General features: G+C 36.4%; 1 protein-coding gene and 1 non-coding gene across 2 annotated transcripts; one reads left to right on the top strand and one right to left on the bottom strand.

The window, feature by feature from the left end:
- Positions 1-1,426: 1,426 nt before the first annotated feature.
- LOC140181326 (1,4-alpha-glucan-branching enzyme 1, chloroplastic/amyloplastic-like) lies at positions 1,427-2,349 on the bottom strand. The gene is made up of 5 exons (XM_072224865.1): positions 2,237-2,349; positions 2,050-2,148; positions 1,915-1,957; positions 1,658-1,717; positions 1,427-1,537 (listed from the first exon to the last, which is right to left on the bottom strand). Exons 1-5 carry the CDS (start codon positions 2,347-2,349, stop codon positions 1,427-1,429), a joined length of 426 nt encoding a protein of 141 aa, XP_072080966.1.
- A 7,662-nt stretch (positions 2,350-10,011) lies between these two features.
- LOC112774375 (small nucleolar RNA R71) lies at positions 10,012-10,119 on the top strand. Its single transcript, XR_003188868.1, has one exon. It is a non-coding gene; the product is annotated as a small nucleolar RNA R71 (small nucleolar RNA).
- Positions 10,120-14,138: the final 4,019 nt, after the last annotated feature.

Genomic DNA, 14,138 nt, shown 5'->3' with positions numbered 1-14,138 from the left:
TGGTGGGCATTTTCCGTTCCTCCGTGGAAATTTTCAACTTCACCAAATATTATTGAAGTTCTTACTTTCCATTGAACTATTCCCTTTATAATCTCGAAAAGATGCACTACATTCTTGGCAATTTACTCGATCTGATGGAAATTCAACTTTATGTTCGTTAGTAACACCATTTGGAGTAACAATTTTTTTCAACGAGTAAAGTATCGCTTTTGTCCCTAATATTTGGGGTAAATTCTATTTGTGCCCCTAATGTTTAAATCGTCCTATTTGTATCCCTAACGTTTGTAAAAGTGATTTAATGTTATCCTGCTGTTAATTACACATCATGAGCGCTTTAGTTTGAGTTTTAAAAATCTCTTCTTGAAGTTAGAATACAAATGTCTGGGATAGAATCGATGATCTACTCCGAAAAATAGCTCATCAAATGTTGAAACTAATTCCTACAACATTTACATAATTCACTTTTCTAGGGACATAATTGAATCTAAACACAAATAGTGGGTATAATATTAAAATCGATTACATCCAAGTGAGATCTAATTGAGAATGAATACATTCAAGTAAGAATAATTGAAAAATATTATCTGATTTGTTAGTATAATTGATAGTATGATAACATTGAATCACTTTTATAAACGTTAAGGATACAAATAGAATGATTTAAACGTTAGGGACACAAATAGGACTTACTCCAAACGTTGGGGATAAAAACAATACTTTACTCTTTTCCAATTTAATCATTGCTCAGAGCCTCGGAACTATAGCAAACAACCAATTTAAAGTTTTACTGGTAACGATCCAGATTTTAGTTAATAGCTACAATATTATTGACATTATGTGAAGATAATAATTAATATTAAATAAGAATTTAATTTTGATGTATTGTCAATGTAAAATAATTTTATACATATATCCAATTATATAACAGTATAACACGTTAATAAAAATAACTATTTTTTTATTGACCGTATAAATAATTATTTAAAAGAATGAATGACCGTATAAAATTATGTACAATATATAAAAATTAAATTATATCTATAAAAAAAATTGGACATTGGAGAATTTCCTCAAACCAAGGCTGAACCACGAGTAAATACCCATAGTTGTCCCTGAGATTTACGCAAATACCCATAGTAATTCCTAAGATCTCGATTTTCCCATTGTAGTCCTCCAGATAGAGCTCCGAGCACTCAAACTGGTCCCTAGGTATATTTTTGGTGATGACTCATCACCGGAACACTGATGTGGACTCGGTTTGCCACGCTGGAGGGGTCCCAACGACTAGCTGAGCTGGCTAATTTTCAAATTGTACCCAAATTGGTCCCTCCTATTATATGTAACCCTAAATCCCCAAATTTTCATACACTTCATCTCTTCGTCTTGTTCGTCTCTTCTCCTTCTTCTTTCATACACTTCTTCCTGTTCATTTTTTCACGATATATATTGGTGCTTCGATGTCATGAGGAATTGGTGGCGAACCATCTGCATAAGCATACCTTGACTCGAGATCCATGAGGAATTGGTGGCGAACCATCTGCATTGTTTGGCAAGAAGATCTCCCACACACCAAATTCATTCTGTTTGGATATATTAACCGAAGATGATTACATGCTCCAACTAGCACAATCATTTGCATACATTAACCGAAACATACCGGAGTCATTACAGCGGCATTTGGATTCCAATTGTTGAAGTCTCCAATTAATGCTGCTGACTGAGAAAATATCCAATCATTTTTAAGACACATGTCAAGCTATATTTCTACATCGAAAACAAGATTTTTGTTGAACTTTAGATGAACATCCAAAACAGATTTTTTAATAATACAACTCCTTAAATTGAATTTGAGCATAAGAAAAGAAACCAATTTTAATAATAAGAGTTAAGAATATAATATGAAAGCATATATACCTTAGCTCCTGGTGCCCATTCTCTATAAGTAATTCCTGTGATACTGCAAAAAATAGTAGTAATATTGATAAATAAGTTGGTATTAATAAACTGTAGATAAGTTCATAGCAGCTTTCTGAGCAAGAAGTTAGATACCTCTGCCTAAAGCCAAAATTTTCATGGCCGCGAGAAAATGGATCTAGGCCACCTTCATGCTTGTCGATATCCTCTCGCAATCTCAAGTATCGTCCGAAACTGTAGTTTGAAAATTTTACATGATCTAGCAACTCAGATAGTTGTTCCACAAATACTTTAAGGAAATGAAGCTTAAAAGTGAGGTTACCAGAAATCAAGATGGTCGCGGTGAGTGAGCAAAAGTGGATCAATTTCATAGATTTTCTTCCCACAGCCAGATGGAGGGATGATCTTAATTTTAACTACTTCATCTCTTTCCATTTTCAGTTTCTTGTCTTTGGGTACCAATGTCTTCTCAGCATGAGTTCTAGCACTATATTCTACAAGAGATACCGAAAAACAGAACCTTTCTCATCTTCAATCTCTCTGAAATTTCTAAGCTACTTTCTTGATTAAATCACCAACACTATGAAGAATTGAAGACCCTAAAATATGAATTCAGCAAAACAACATTTGAAAAAATATGTGATTAGCAATCTTATCTAAGCTAACTATGATTTCTAATTTTCTATTCACAAAAGCACATTTTTTTTATTAAATTAGGAATTTCAAGTTCTTCTGTTAAGGAAAAAGCATATTCTTAATCTCCAGGAATAACTGAATTTCGATTCCATGGGGATAGCTTAACCATTAGGGAGCAAGCAGCTATGGAGTACTTTCGATAGTAAGGGCTCTAGACTTTTGTTTTGATTTACAGAGGCCAAAAAAGAGACTTTGAATTTGTCTTTGGACGTGAAGTGATTGATATTATACCTCTAGGACCAGAACTTCTTGTTTCGGACGGTGAATTAATTTTACAAAATAAAGCACAAATAACTGAAAGAAAAAAAAAAGAAAAAAAGAAACGTGCTACAATTGGAACAATATTCCCAAAATCGGTTTATGAAGTAGAACACTTGTGATTATAAAACCCAACAAAAGATGAGATTCAGATTTGGTGGACACATAACAGAACCTCAACTACACTAACAACTTGCATATCATCAATCAACACTGTATTCAAAATGCAAAGTAAAAAAAAGGGAAGGTTACCTTGAGTCCGATCACAAAGTCAGAACCTCGTTCTTCTCGTGAAGGAGGGAAAGAACAATAACAACTTCTGGTCGAATTACTTCTTCTCTCAAATTTTTCTTGCCAGCGAATACAACCCTATGGCTACGCCATTGATGGGGAGATGAAGAAGAATTCAGAGAGTGGAAGAAGAACAGACGAGTGAAGTGAAACGTTTGTGTTGGGAGAGAAAACTGTTTTAGCAACATCTAAACGGCGTCGTTTTTTGCTATGAAGGGCACCAAACCAAAACAACGACGTTTTAGACCCCTCTCACGTGGCAATCCGAGGCCACGTCAGCGCTCCAGTGATGACTCATCACCTGAAATATGATCAGGGACCAGTTTGAGTGCTCGGAGCTCTATCTGGAGGACTACAATGAAAAAATCGGAATCTTAGGGATTACTATAGGTATTTGCGTGAATCTCAAGGACAACTATGGGTATTTACTCGCTGAACCACCCATGTCCATCCGAGTTTGGGCAAAGAGAGAGATAAAAAGGGCATAACAAATAACGAAAACGATTTATCTAAAATGTTTAACAATCCCACTACTTATACATTTTTTATAATAAATAATATATATTAGTATTTTTTTAATAATTATACACATATTTTCTTTATTTTATTAATTATAAAATAATTTAAATACATAATTAATTTATCACAACTGTATTTAATACTAATATCAAAAGTGTTTAATAAGTAATAACTATGTGTTGTAAAATAAATAAATAAATAAAAATAAATATAAAATAAAAAAAATATAAATAAAAAATTCTAATAATATTTTTTAATATCATTCTTTTAATATAATTGAGATAATTCTTATATTTTTGATAATTCACTTTTTCATATGTTAGAGTGTACATATATAAAGAGAAGTGTTTTATGCTAGTATTGTGTGTGTTCTGTCTCAAACCATACTTTTTCTATTTATATATATACAAAGTTAATATTTTCAAACTTTATTAAGATAATCCATCTTGAGAACTTTAAGATTCTACTATTGAAAAACTGAACTACTCATATTATAAAAAAAAAATCACATATCACTAAATGGATATCGATATCATAACACTCCTTTTTAGATATCCATTTAGGATTATACCTCATTAAAATTTTATAAAAAAAATTCAATGAAAAAAAATTTTAGTGAAAGAAAAAGAATACAATATTTTTTGTGATGAGAAATACCTCGTTAAAAACTTTATCAAGAAAAAATCCAATAGTAATAAAAACCTAACAAGAAAAAAGAGAGTACAACTCCCCTCTTGTTATTATTTAATATCTCAAAATCTGCGCATCTGGTACACGAAATTGTGATTACACTTTAATTATGTAAAATTCATGGCTCTTTCTTTCCCTGGCAATGGCGCCAAGAACATGGTGCCAATACCATGGTTCACAACTTCGATACAACTAACCAGCAAGTGCACTGGGTCGTCCAAGTAATACCTTACGTGAGTAAGGGTCGAATCCCACGGAGATTGTTGGTATGAAGCAAGCTATGGTCACCTTGCAAATCTCAGTCAGGCAGATATAAATTGATAATGGTGTTTTCGAATATTAATTAATAAAATAGGGATAGAGATACTTATGTAATTTATTGGTGAGAATTTCAGATAAGCGTATAGAGATGCGTTTGTTCCTCTGAACCTCTGCTTTCCTGCTATCTTCATCCAGTCAGTCTTACTCATTTCCATGGCTGACTTTATGTGATACATCACCACTGTCAATGGCTTCATCTTATCCTCTCAGTGAATAATATGCTCACGCACCCTGTCACGGCACGGCTATTCATCTGTCGGTCCTCGATCATGCTGGAATAGGATTTACTATCCTTTTGCGTCTGTCATTAACGCCCTGCAATCGCGAGTTTGGAGCTCGTCACAGTCATTCATTCATTGAATCCTACTCGGAATACCACAGACAAGGTTTAGACCTTCCGGATTCTCTTGAATGCCGCCATCATTCTAGCTTACACCACGAAGATTCTGGTTAGGAGATCTAAGAGATATTCATTCTAGCTTATTTCATGTAGAACGGAAGTGTTTGTCAGGCACGTGTTCATAGGGGAGAATGGTGATGAGCGTCACACATAATCATCACCTTCATCACGTTCTTGGGTGCGAATGGATATCTTAGAAGTGAAATAAGATGAATTGAATAGAAAACAGTAGTACTTTGCATTAATCTTTGAGGGACAGCAGAGCTCCACACCTTAATCTATGGAGTGTAGAAACTCTACCGTTAAAAATACATAAGTGAAAGGTCCAGGCATGGCCGAGATGGCCAGCCCCCTAAAACGTGATCAATAGTCTCCTAAGATGAACTATGGATTAAAACTGAGACCAAAGATGTCTAATACAATAGTAAGAGGTCCTATTTATAATAAACTAGCTACTAGGGTTTATATGAGTAAGTAATTGATGCATAAATCCACTTCCGGGGCCCACTTGGTGTGTGCTTGGGCTAGGCTTTAAGTGTTGCACATGCAGAGGCCATTTGTGGAGTTGAACGCCAGCTTTTGTGCCAGTTTGGGCGTTCAACTCTGGTTTCGGCTCCTTTTCTGGCGCTGGACGCCAGATTTGGGCAGAAAGCTGGCGTTGAACGCCAGTTTACGTCATCTATTCTTGGCCAAAGTATGAACTATTATATATTTCTGGAAAGCCCTGGATGTCTACTTTCCAACGCAATTGGAAGCGCGCCATTTCGAGTTCTGTAGCTCCAGAAAATCCACTTTGAGTGTAGGGAGGTCAGAATCCAACAGCATCAGCAGTCCTTCTTCAACCTCTGAATCTGATTTCAGCTCAAGTCCCTCAATTTCAGCCAGAAAATACCTGAAATCACAGAAAAATACACAAACTCATAGTAAAGTCCAGAAATGTGAATTTAACATAAAAACTAATGAAAACATCCCTAAAAGTAACTAGATCCTACTAAAAACATACTAAAAACAATGCCAAAAAGCGTATAAATTATCCGCTCATCACAACACCAAACTTAAATTGTTGCTTGTCCCCAAGCAACTGAAAATCAAATAGGATAAAAAGAAGAGAATATACTATAAATTCCAAACTATCAATGAAACAGAGCTTCAATCATATGAGCGGGATTTATAGCTTTTTGCCTCTTGAATAGTTTTGGCATCTCACTTTATCCATTGAGGTTCAGAATGATTGGCATCTATAGGAACTTCAGATTTCGAATAGTGTTATTGACTCTCCTAGTTCAGTATGATGATTCTTGAACACAGCTTCTTTATGAGTCTTGGCCGTGGCCCTAAGCACTTTGTTTTCCAGTATTACCACTGGATACATAAATACCACAGACACATAATTGGGTGAACCTTTTCAGATTGTGACTTAGCTTTGCTAAAGTCCCCAATTAGAGGTGTCCAGGGTTCTTAAGCACACTCATTTTTTTTTTTTTGCTTTGGACCTTGACTTTAACCGCTCAGTCTCAAGTTTTCACTTGACACCTACACGCCACAAGCACATGGTTAGGGACAGCTTGGTTTAGCCGCTTAGACCAGGATTTTATTCCTTTTAGGCCCTCCTATCCACTGATGCTCAAAGCCTTGGGATCCTTTTTATTGCCCTTGCCTTTTAGTTTTAAGGGTTATTGGCTTTTTGCTCTTGCCTCTTGGTTTTAAGAGCTTTTGGCTTTTTCTGCTTGCTTTTCTTTCTATTATTTTTTTTTTTGCCTATTTTTTTTTCTGCAAGCTTTGTTCTTTGCTACTTTTTCTTGCTTCAAGAATCATTTTTATGATTTTTCAGATTATCAAATAACATGTCTCCTAGTCATCATTCTTTCAAGAGCCAACATATTTAACATTCTTAAACAACAACTTCAAAAGACATATGCACTGTTCAAGCATACATTCAGAAAACAAGAAGCATTGTCACCACATCAATATAATTAAGCTAAGTTCAAGGATAAATTCGAAACTCATGTACTTCTTGTTCTTTTGAATTAAAACATTTTTCTTTTAAGAGAGGTGATGGATTCATAGGACATTCATAACTTTAAGACATATTTACTAACTACTAATGATCATGTAATGAAGACACAAACATAGATAAGCACATAACATAGAAAATGAAAAAAACAGAAGAAATAAGAACAAGGAATGAATCCACCTTAGTGATGGTGGCGTTTCCTTCTTGAGGAACCAATGATGTCCTTGAGCTCTTCTATGTCTCTTCCTTGTCTTGGTTGCTCCTCCCTCATTGCTTTTTGATCTTCTCTTATTTCATGGAGTATGATGGAGTGCTCTTGATGTTCCACCCTTAGTTGCTTCCAATAATTGTGTGGAAGAAAATGTATCCCCTGAGGTATCTCAGGGATCTCTTGATTTGCAGTCAAATGTTCTACCACTGAGCTATAGACCCTTTGATGGAAGCTTTTGTCTTCCCTTTCCTCTTTCTAGAGGTTTCTCTGGCCTTAGGTGCCATCAATGGTTATGGAAAAAACAAAAAAGCTATGCTTTTACTACACCAAACTTAGAATGTTGCTCGCCCTCGAGCAAAAGAAGAAAGAATAGAAGAAGAAGAAGATATGGAGGAGATGGATGGGTGTGTGTATACGGCCATATGGGTGGGATTGGGTGGGAGAGAGATGTTGAATTTTGAAGGTAGTGGGTGTATGGATGTGAGTGGTGAATGGAAAACAGAAGGGATGATCATGAATGGAAAGAGAGATGATGAGGTAGGTGGGGATTCTGTGGGGTCCACAGATCCTGGGGTGTCAAGGCATTTACATTCCTGCACCAAATTAGGCATGTAAAATGCCTTTGCACACAACTCTGGGCGTTCAGCGCCAGGTTGGTGCCCATTTTGGGCGTTCAACGCCCATTTGCTGCCATTTCTGGCGTTGAACGCCAGAACCATGCTTGTTCTGGGCGTTCAGCGCCAGGATGTTGCCCATTTTGGGCGTTCAGCGCCAGAACCATGCTCTGTTCTGGCGTTGAACGCCAGGCAGGTGCTTCCTCCAGGGTGTGATTTTTCTTCTGCTGTTTTTTATTCCGTTTTCAATTTTTCTATTTATTTTGTGACTCCACATGATCATGAACCTACAAAGACATATAACGAAGAAAAATATAGTTAGATAAATAAAAATTGGGTTGCCTCCCAACAAGCGCTTCTTTAATGTCAATAGCTTGACAGTAGGCTCTCATGGAGCCTCACAGATGTGCAGAGCTTTGTTGAGACTCTCCAACACCAAACTTAGAGTTTGGATATGGGAGTTCAACACCAAACTTAGAGTTTGGTTGTGGCCTCCCAACACCAAACTTAGAGTTTGACTGTGGGGGCTCTGGTTGACTCTGCTTTGAGAGAAGCTTTTTCTGCTTCCTCTCCATGGTTGCAGAGGGAGATCCTTGAGTTTTAAACACAAGGGAGTCCTCATTCCATTGAAGGACTAGTTCACCTCTGTCAACATCAATCACAGCTCTTGCTGTGGCCAGGAAAGGTCTTCTTAGGATGATGGATTCATCCTCTTCCTTTCCAGTATCCAGGACTATGAAATCAGCAGGGATGTAAAGGCCTTCAACCTTTACTAACACGTCCTCTACTTGTCCATATGCCTGTTTTCTCGAATTGTCTGCCATCTCTAATGAGATTTTAGCAGCTTGCACCCCATAGATTCCCAGTTTCTCTATTACAGAGAGGGGCACGAGGTTTATTCCTGAACCAAGGACACACAGAGCCTTAAAGATCATGGTGCCTATGGTACAAGGTATTATGAACTTTCCAGGATCCTGTCTCTTCTGAGGCAATGTCAGTTGATCCAGATCACTTAGTTCATTGATGAACAAGGGAGGTTCAACTTCCCAAGAATCAATGCCAAATAATTTGGCATTCAGCTTCATGATTGCACCAAGAAACTTGGTAGTTTGCTCTTCAGTAACATCCTCATTCTCTTCAGAAGAGGAATACTCATCAGAGCTCATGAAGGGCATAAGGAGGTTCAATGGAATCTCTATGGTCTCTAGATGAGCCTCAGAGTCCTTTGGTTCCTCAGAGGGAAGCTCCTTATTGATCACTGGACGTCCCAGGAGGTCTTTCTCTTTGGGATTCACGTCCTCTCCTCTCCTTACAGGTTCGGCCATGATGCTTATGTCAATGGCCTTGCACTCTCCTTTTGGATTCTCTTCTGTATTGCTTGGGAGAGTACTGGGAGGGATTTCAGTGATCTTTTTACTCAGCTGGCCCACTTGTGCTTCCAAATTTCTAATGGAAGACCTTGTTTCATTCATGAAACTCACAGTGGCCTTGGACAGATCAGAGACTAAGTTTGCCAAATTAGAAGTATTTCGTTCAGAGTTCTCTGTCTGTTGCTGAGTGGATGATGGAAAAGGTTTATTATTGTTAAACCTGTTTCCTCCACCATTATTAAAGCCTTGTTGAGGCTTTTGATCCTTCCATGAGAAATTTGGATGATTTCTCCATGATGAGTTATAGGTGTTTCCATAAGGTTCACCTAAGTAATTCACCTCTGCTATTGCAGGGTTTCAGGATCATAAGCTTCTTCTTCAGGAGAAGCCTCTTGAGTACTGTTGGATGCAGCTTGCATTCCATTCAGACTCTGAGAGATCATATTGACTTGCTGAGTCAATATTTTATTCTGAGCCAATATGACATTCAGAGTATCAACTTCAAGAACTTCCTTCTTCATAGGCGTCCCATTACTCACAGGATTCCTTTCAGAAGTGTACATGAACTGGTTATTAGCAACCATGTCAATGAGTTCTTGAGCTTCTGCAGGCGTTTTCTTTAGGTGAATGGATCCACCTGCAGAAGTGTCCAGTGACATCTTTGATAGCTCAGATAAACCATCATAGAATATATCCAGGATGGTCCATTCTGAAAGCATGTCAGAAGGACACTTTTTGGTCAGCTGTTTGTATCTTTCCCAAGCTTCATAGAGGGATTCACCTTCTTTCTGTCTGAAGGTTTGAACATCAGCTCTAAGCTTGCTCAGCTTTTGAGGAGGAAAGTACTTGGCTAAGAAAGCCGTGACCAGCTTATCCCAAGAGTTCAGGCTGTCTTTGGGTTGAGAATCCAACCATAATCTAGCTCTGTCTCTTACAGCGAAAGGGAAAAGCATGAGCCTGTAGACTTCAGGATCTACTCTATTAGTCTTAACAGTATCACATATCTGCAAGAATTCAGTTAAGAACTGAAAAGGATCTTCAGATGGAAGTCCATGAAACTTGCAGTTCTGCTGCATCAGAGAAACTAATTGAGGTTTCAGCTCAAAGTTGTTTGCTCCAATGGCAGGAATGGAGATGCTTCTTCCATGTAAATTGGAATTAGGTGCAGTAAAGTCACCAAGCATCTTCCTTACATTATTATTATTTTCGGCTGCCATCTCCTCTTCCTGTTCGAAAATTTCTGAAAGGTTATCTCTGGATTGTTGTATTTTAGCTTCTCTTAATTTTCTCTTCAGAGTCCTTTCAGGTTCTGGATTTGCTTCCACAAGAATGTTCTTATCCTTGCTCCTGCTCATATGACAAAGAAGAGGGCACAGAATAATAATAATAATAATAGAGATCCCTTATACCACAGTATAGGGATCCCTGTGTGAGTAGAAGAAGAGGGGGGGGGGGACAAAGAATGTAATATAATGGAAGAAACACAAATGTGAGGATGGCAGAGATGTGAGATGAGATGTTAGTAGATGAATAAATAAATAGAATAAGGTGAGAGAGAAGGAATTTTCGAAAATGATTTTTTTGAAAAAGAGTTAGTGATTTTTGAAAATAGTTTTTGAAAAAGGTTAGTAAAAATTTTCGAAAATTAAGATTTAAAAATTAAAAATTAAAATAATTAATAAATTAAAAAGAAATTTTGAAAAAGAGGGAAGATATTTTCGAAAATGAGAGAGAGAGAGTTAGTTAGGTAGTTTTGAAAAAGTTAAGAAACAAACAAAAAGTTAGTTAGTTAGTTGAAACAAATTTTTGAAAACCAATTTTGAAAAGATAAGAAGTTAGGAAGTTAGAGAAGATATTTTGAAATCAAATTTTTGAAAAAGATAAGAAGATATTTTTGAAAAGATATGATAGAAATTAGTTTTTGAAAAAGATTTGATTTTTAAAATCTCAATTAATGACTTGATTCACAAGAAATCACAAGATATGATTCTAGAACTTAAAGTTTGAATCTTTCTTAACAAGTAAGTAACAAACTTGAAATTTTTGAATCAAAACATTAATTGATTATGTTATTTTCGAAAATTTGATATAAAAATAAGAAAAAGATTTTTGAAAAATATTTTTGGAATTTTCGAAAATAACTAAGAATTTTGAAAAAGATTTGATTTTTGAAAAAGATTTTGAAAAAGATAAGATTTTCAAATTGAAAATTTGATTTGACTCATGAGAAACAATTTGATTTTAAAAATTTTTTGAAAAAGTCAACTCAAATTTTCGAATTTGATGAGAGAACAAAAGGGAAAGATATTTTTTGATTTTTGAAATTTTTTTTTATGAGAGGGAAAAACATGAAAATTATGCAATGCATGAAATTTTTAGATCAAAACAATGAATGCATGCAAGAATGCTATGAATGTCAAGATGAACACCAAGAACACTATGAATGTCAAGATGAACATCATAGACACAATTTTGAAAAATTTTTAATGCAAAGAAGACATGCAAGACACCAAACTTAGAATTCTTTAATGCTTAAACACTAAGAATTCAAGAATGCATATGAAAAACAAGAAAAGACACAAAACAAAAAATCATCAAGATCAAACAAGAAGACTTACCAAGAACAACTTGAAGATCATGAAGAACACCATGAATGCATGAAATTTTCGAAAAAAAATGCAAGATGCACATGCAAATGACACCAAACTTATGATATGACTCAAGACTCAAACAAGAACACAAAAATATTTTTAATTTTTATGATTTTCTAATTTTTTTGATATTTTTCGAAAATTATATGAAAAAGAAAAAATAAGGATTCCAAAATTTTTAATATGAATTCCAGGAATCTTGCAATGTTAGTCTAAAGCTTCAGTCCAGGAATTAGACATGGCTCACTAGCCAGCCAAGCTTTCAATGAAAGCTCCAGTCCAAAACACTAGACATGGCCAATGGGCAGCCAAACTTCAGCATGTAGATTCAGACATGTAACAGTTGATTCCTCATCCAATTTCATGAACTGATCTTTTGGAAGCCTCAGTCCAAAAGAATTTAGACATGGCTTTACAGCCAGCCAGGCTTCACATGCTTCATGAAACACTAGAATTCATTCTTAAAAATTCTGAAGAGAAATATATTTTTGAAAACATTTTTATTATTTTTTTCGAAAACAGATGAGAAAATTTTAGAAATATTTTTGAAAATTTTTTTTTGAAAATAAAATAAAAAGAAAATTACCTAATCTGAGCAACAAGATGAACCGTCAGTTGTCCAAACTCGAACAATCCCCAGCAACGGCGCCAAAAACTTGGTGCACGAAATTGTGATTACACTTTAATTATATAAAATTTATGGCTCTTTCTTTCCCTGGCAATGGCGCCAAGAACATGGTGCCAATACCATGGTTCACAACTTCGATACAACTAACCAGCAAGTGCACTGGGTCGTCCAAGTAATACCTTACGTGAGTAAGGGTTGAATCCCACGGAGATTGTTGGTATGAAGCAAGCTATGGTCACCTTGCAAATCTCAGTCAGGCAGATATAAATTGATAATGGTGTTTTCGAATATTAATTAATAAAATAGGGATAGAGATACTTATGTAATTTATTGGTGAGAATTTCAGATAAGCGTATAGAGATGCGTTTGTTCCTCTGAACCTCTGCTTTCCTGCTATCTTCATCCAGTCAGTCTTACTCCTTTCCATGGCTGGCTTTATGTGATACATCACCACTGTCAATGGCTTCATCTTATCCTCTCAGTGAATAATATACTCACGCACCCTGTCACGACATGGCTATTCATCTGTCGGTTCTCGATCATGCTGGAATAGGATTTACTATCCTTTTGCGTCTGTCACTAACGCCCTGCAATCGCGAGTTTGGAGCTCGTCACATTCATTCATTCATTGAATCCTACTCGGAATACCACATACAAGGTTTAGACCTTCCGGATTCTCTTGAATGCCGCCATCATTCTAGCTTACACCACGAAGATTCTGGTTAGGAGATCTAAGAGATATTCATTCTAGCTTATTTCATGTAGAACGGAAGTGTTTGTCAGGCACGTGTTCATAGGGGAGAATGGTGATGAGCGTCACACATAATCATCACCTTCATCAAGTTCTTGAGTGCGAATGGATATCTTAGAAGCGAAATAAGATGAATTGAATAGAAAATAGTAGTACTTTGCATTAATCTTTGAAGGACAGCAGAGCTCCACACCTTAATCTATGGAGTGTAGAAACTCTACCGTTAAAAATACATAAGTGAAAGGTCCAGGCATGGCCGAGATGGCCAGCCCCCTAAAACGTGATCAATAGTCTCCTAAGATGAACTATGGATTAAAACTGAGACCAAAGATGTCTAATACAATAGTAAGAGGTCCTATTTATAATAAACTAGCTACTAGGGTTTATATGAGTAAGTAATTGATGCATAAATCCACTTCCGGGGCCCACTTGGTGTGTGCTTGGGCTGGGCTTTAAGTGTTGCACGTGCAGAGGCCATTTGTGGAGTTGAACGCCAGCTTTTGTGCCAGTTTGGGCGTTCAACTCTGGTTTTGGCTCCTTTTCTGGCGCTGGACGCCAGATTTGGGCAGAAAGCTGGCGTTGAACGCCATTTTACGTCATCTATTCTTGGCCAAAGTATGGACTATTATATATTGCTGGAAAGCCCTGGATGTCTACTTTCCAACGCAATTGGAAGCGCGCCATTTCAAGTTCTGTAGCTCCAGAAAATCCACTTTGAGTGCAGGGAGGTCAGAATCCAACAGCATCAGCAGTCTTTCTTCAACCTCTGAATCTGATTTCAGCTCAAGTCCCTCAATTTCAGTCAGAAAA

This window comes from Arachis hypogaea, chromosome 18 (assembly GCF_003086295.3).
Source record: "Arachis hypogaea cultivar Tifrunner chromosome 18, arahy.Tifrunner.gnm2.J5K5, whole genome shotgun sequence".
Taxonomy (NCBI): Eukaryota; Viridiplantae; Streptophyta; class Magnoliopsida; order Fabales; family Fabaceae; genus Arachis; species Arachis hypogaea.
This window is presented reverse-complemented; position numbering and strand designations above follow the sequence as displayed.

What these genes read in the sequence shown, in the direction of transcription:
- LOC140181326 (XM_072224865.1), bottom strand. Translation starts at nt 2,349, where the DNA reads ATGGAAAGAGATGAAGTAGTTAAAATTAAGATCATCCCTCCATCTGGC. An exon ending in AATGGGCACCAGGAGCTAAG is followed by an intron (nt 1,718 to 1,914) that starts GTATATATGCTT and finishes ATATTTTCTCAG; the next exon opens with TCAGCAGCATTAATTGGAGA. An exon ending in ATGCCGCTGTAATGACTCCG is followed by an intron (nt 1,538 to 1,657) that starts GTATGTTTCGGT and finishes CAAACAATGCAG; the next exon opens with ATGGTTCGCCACCAATTCCT.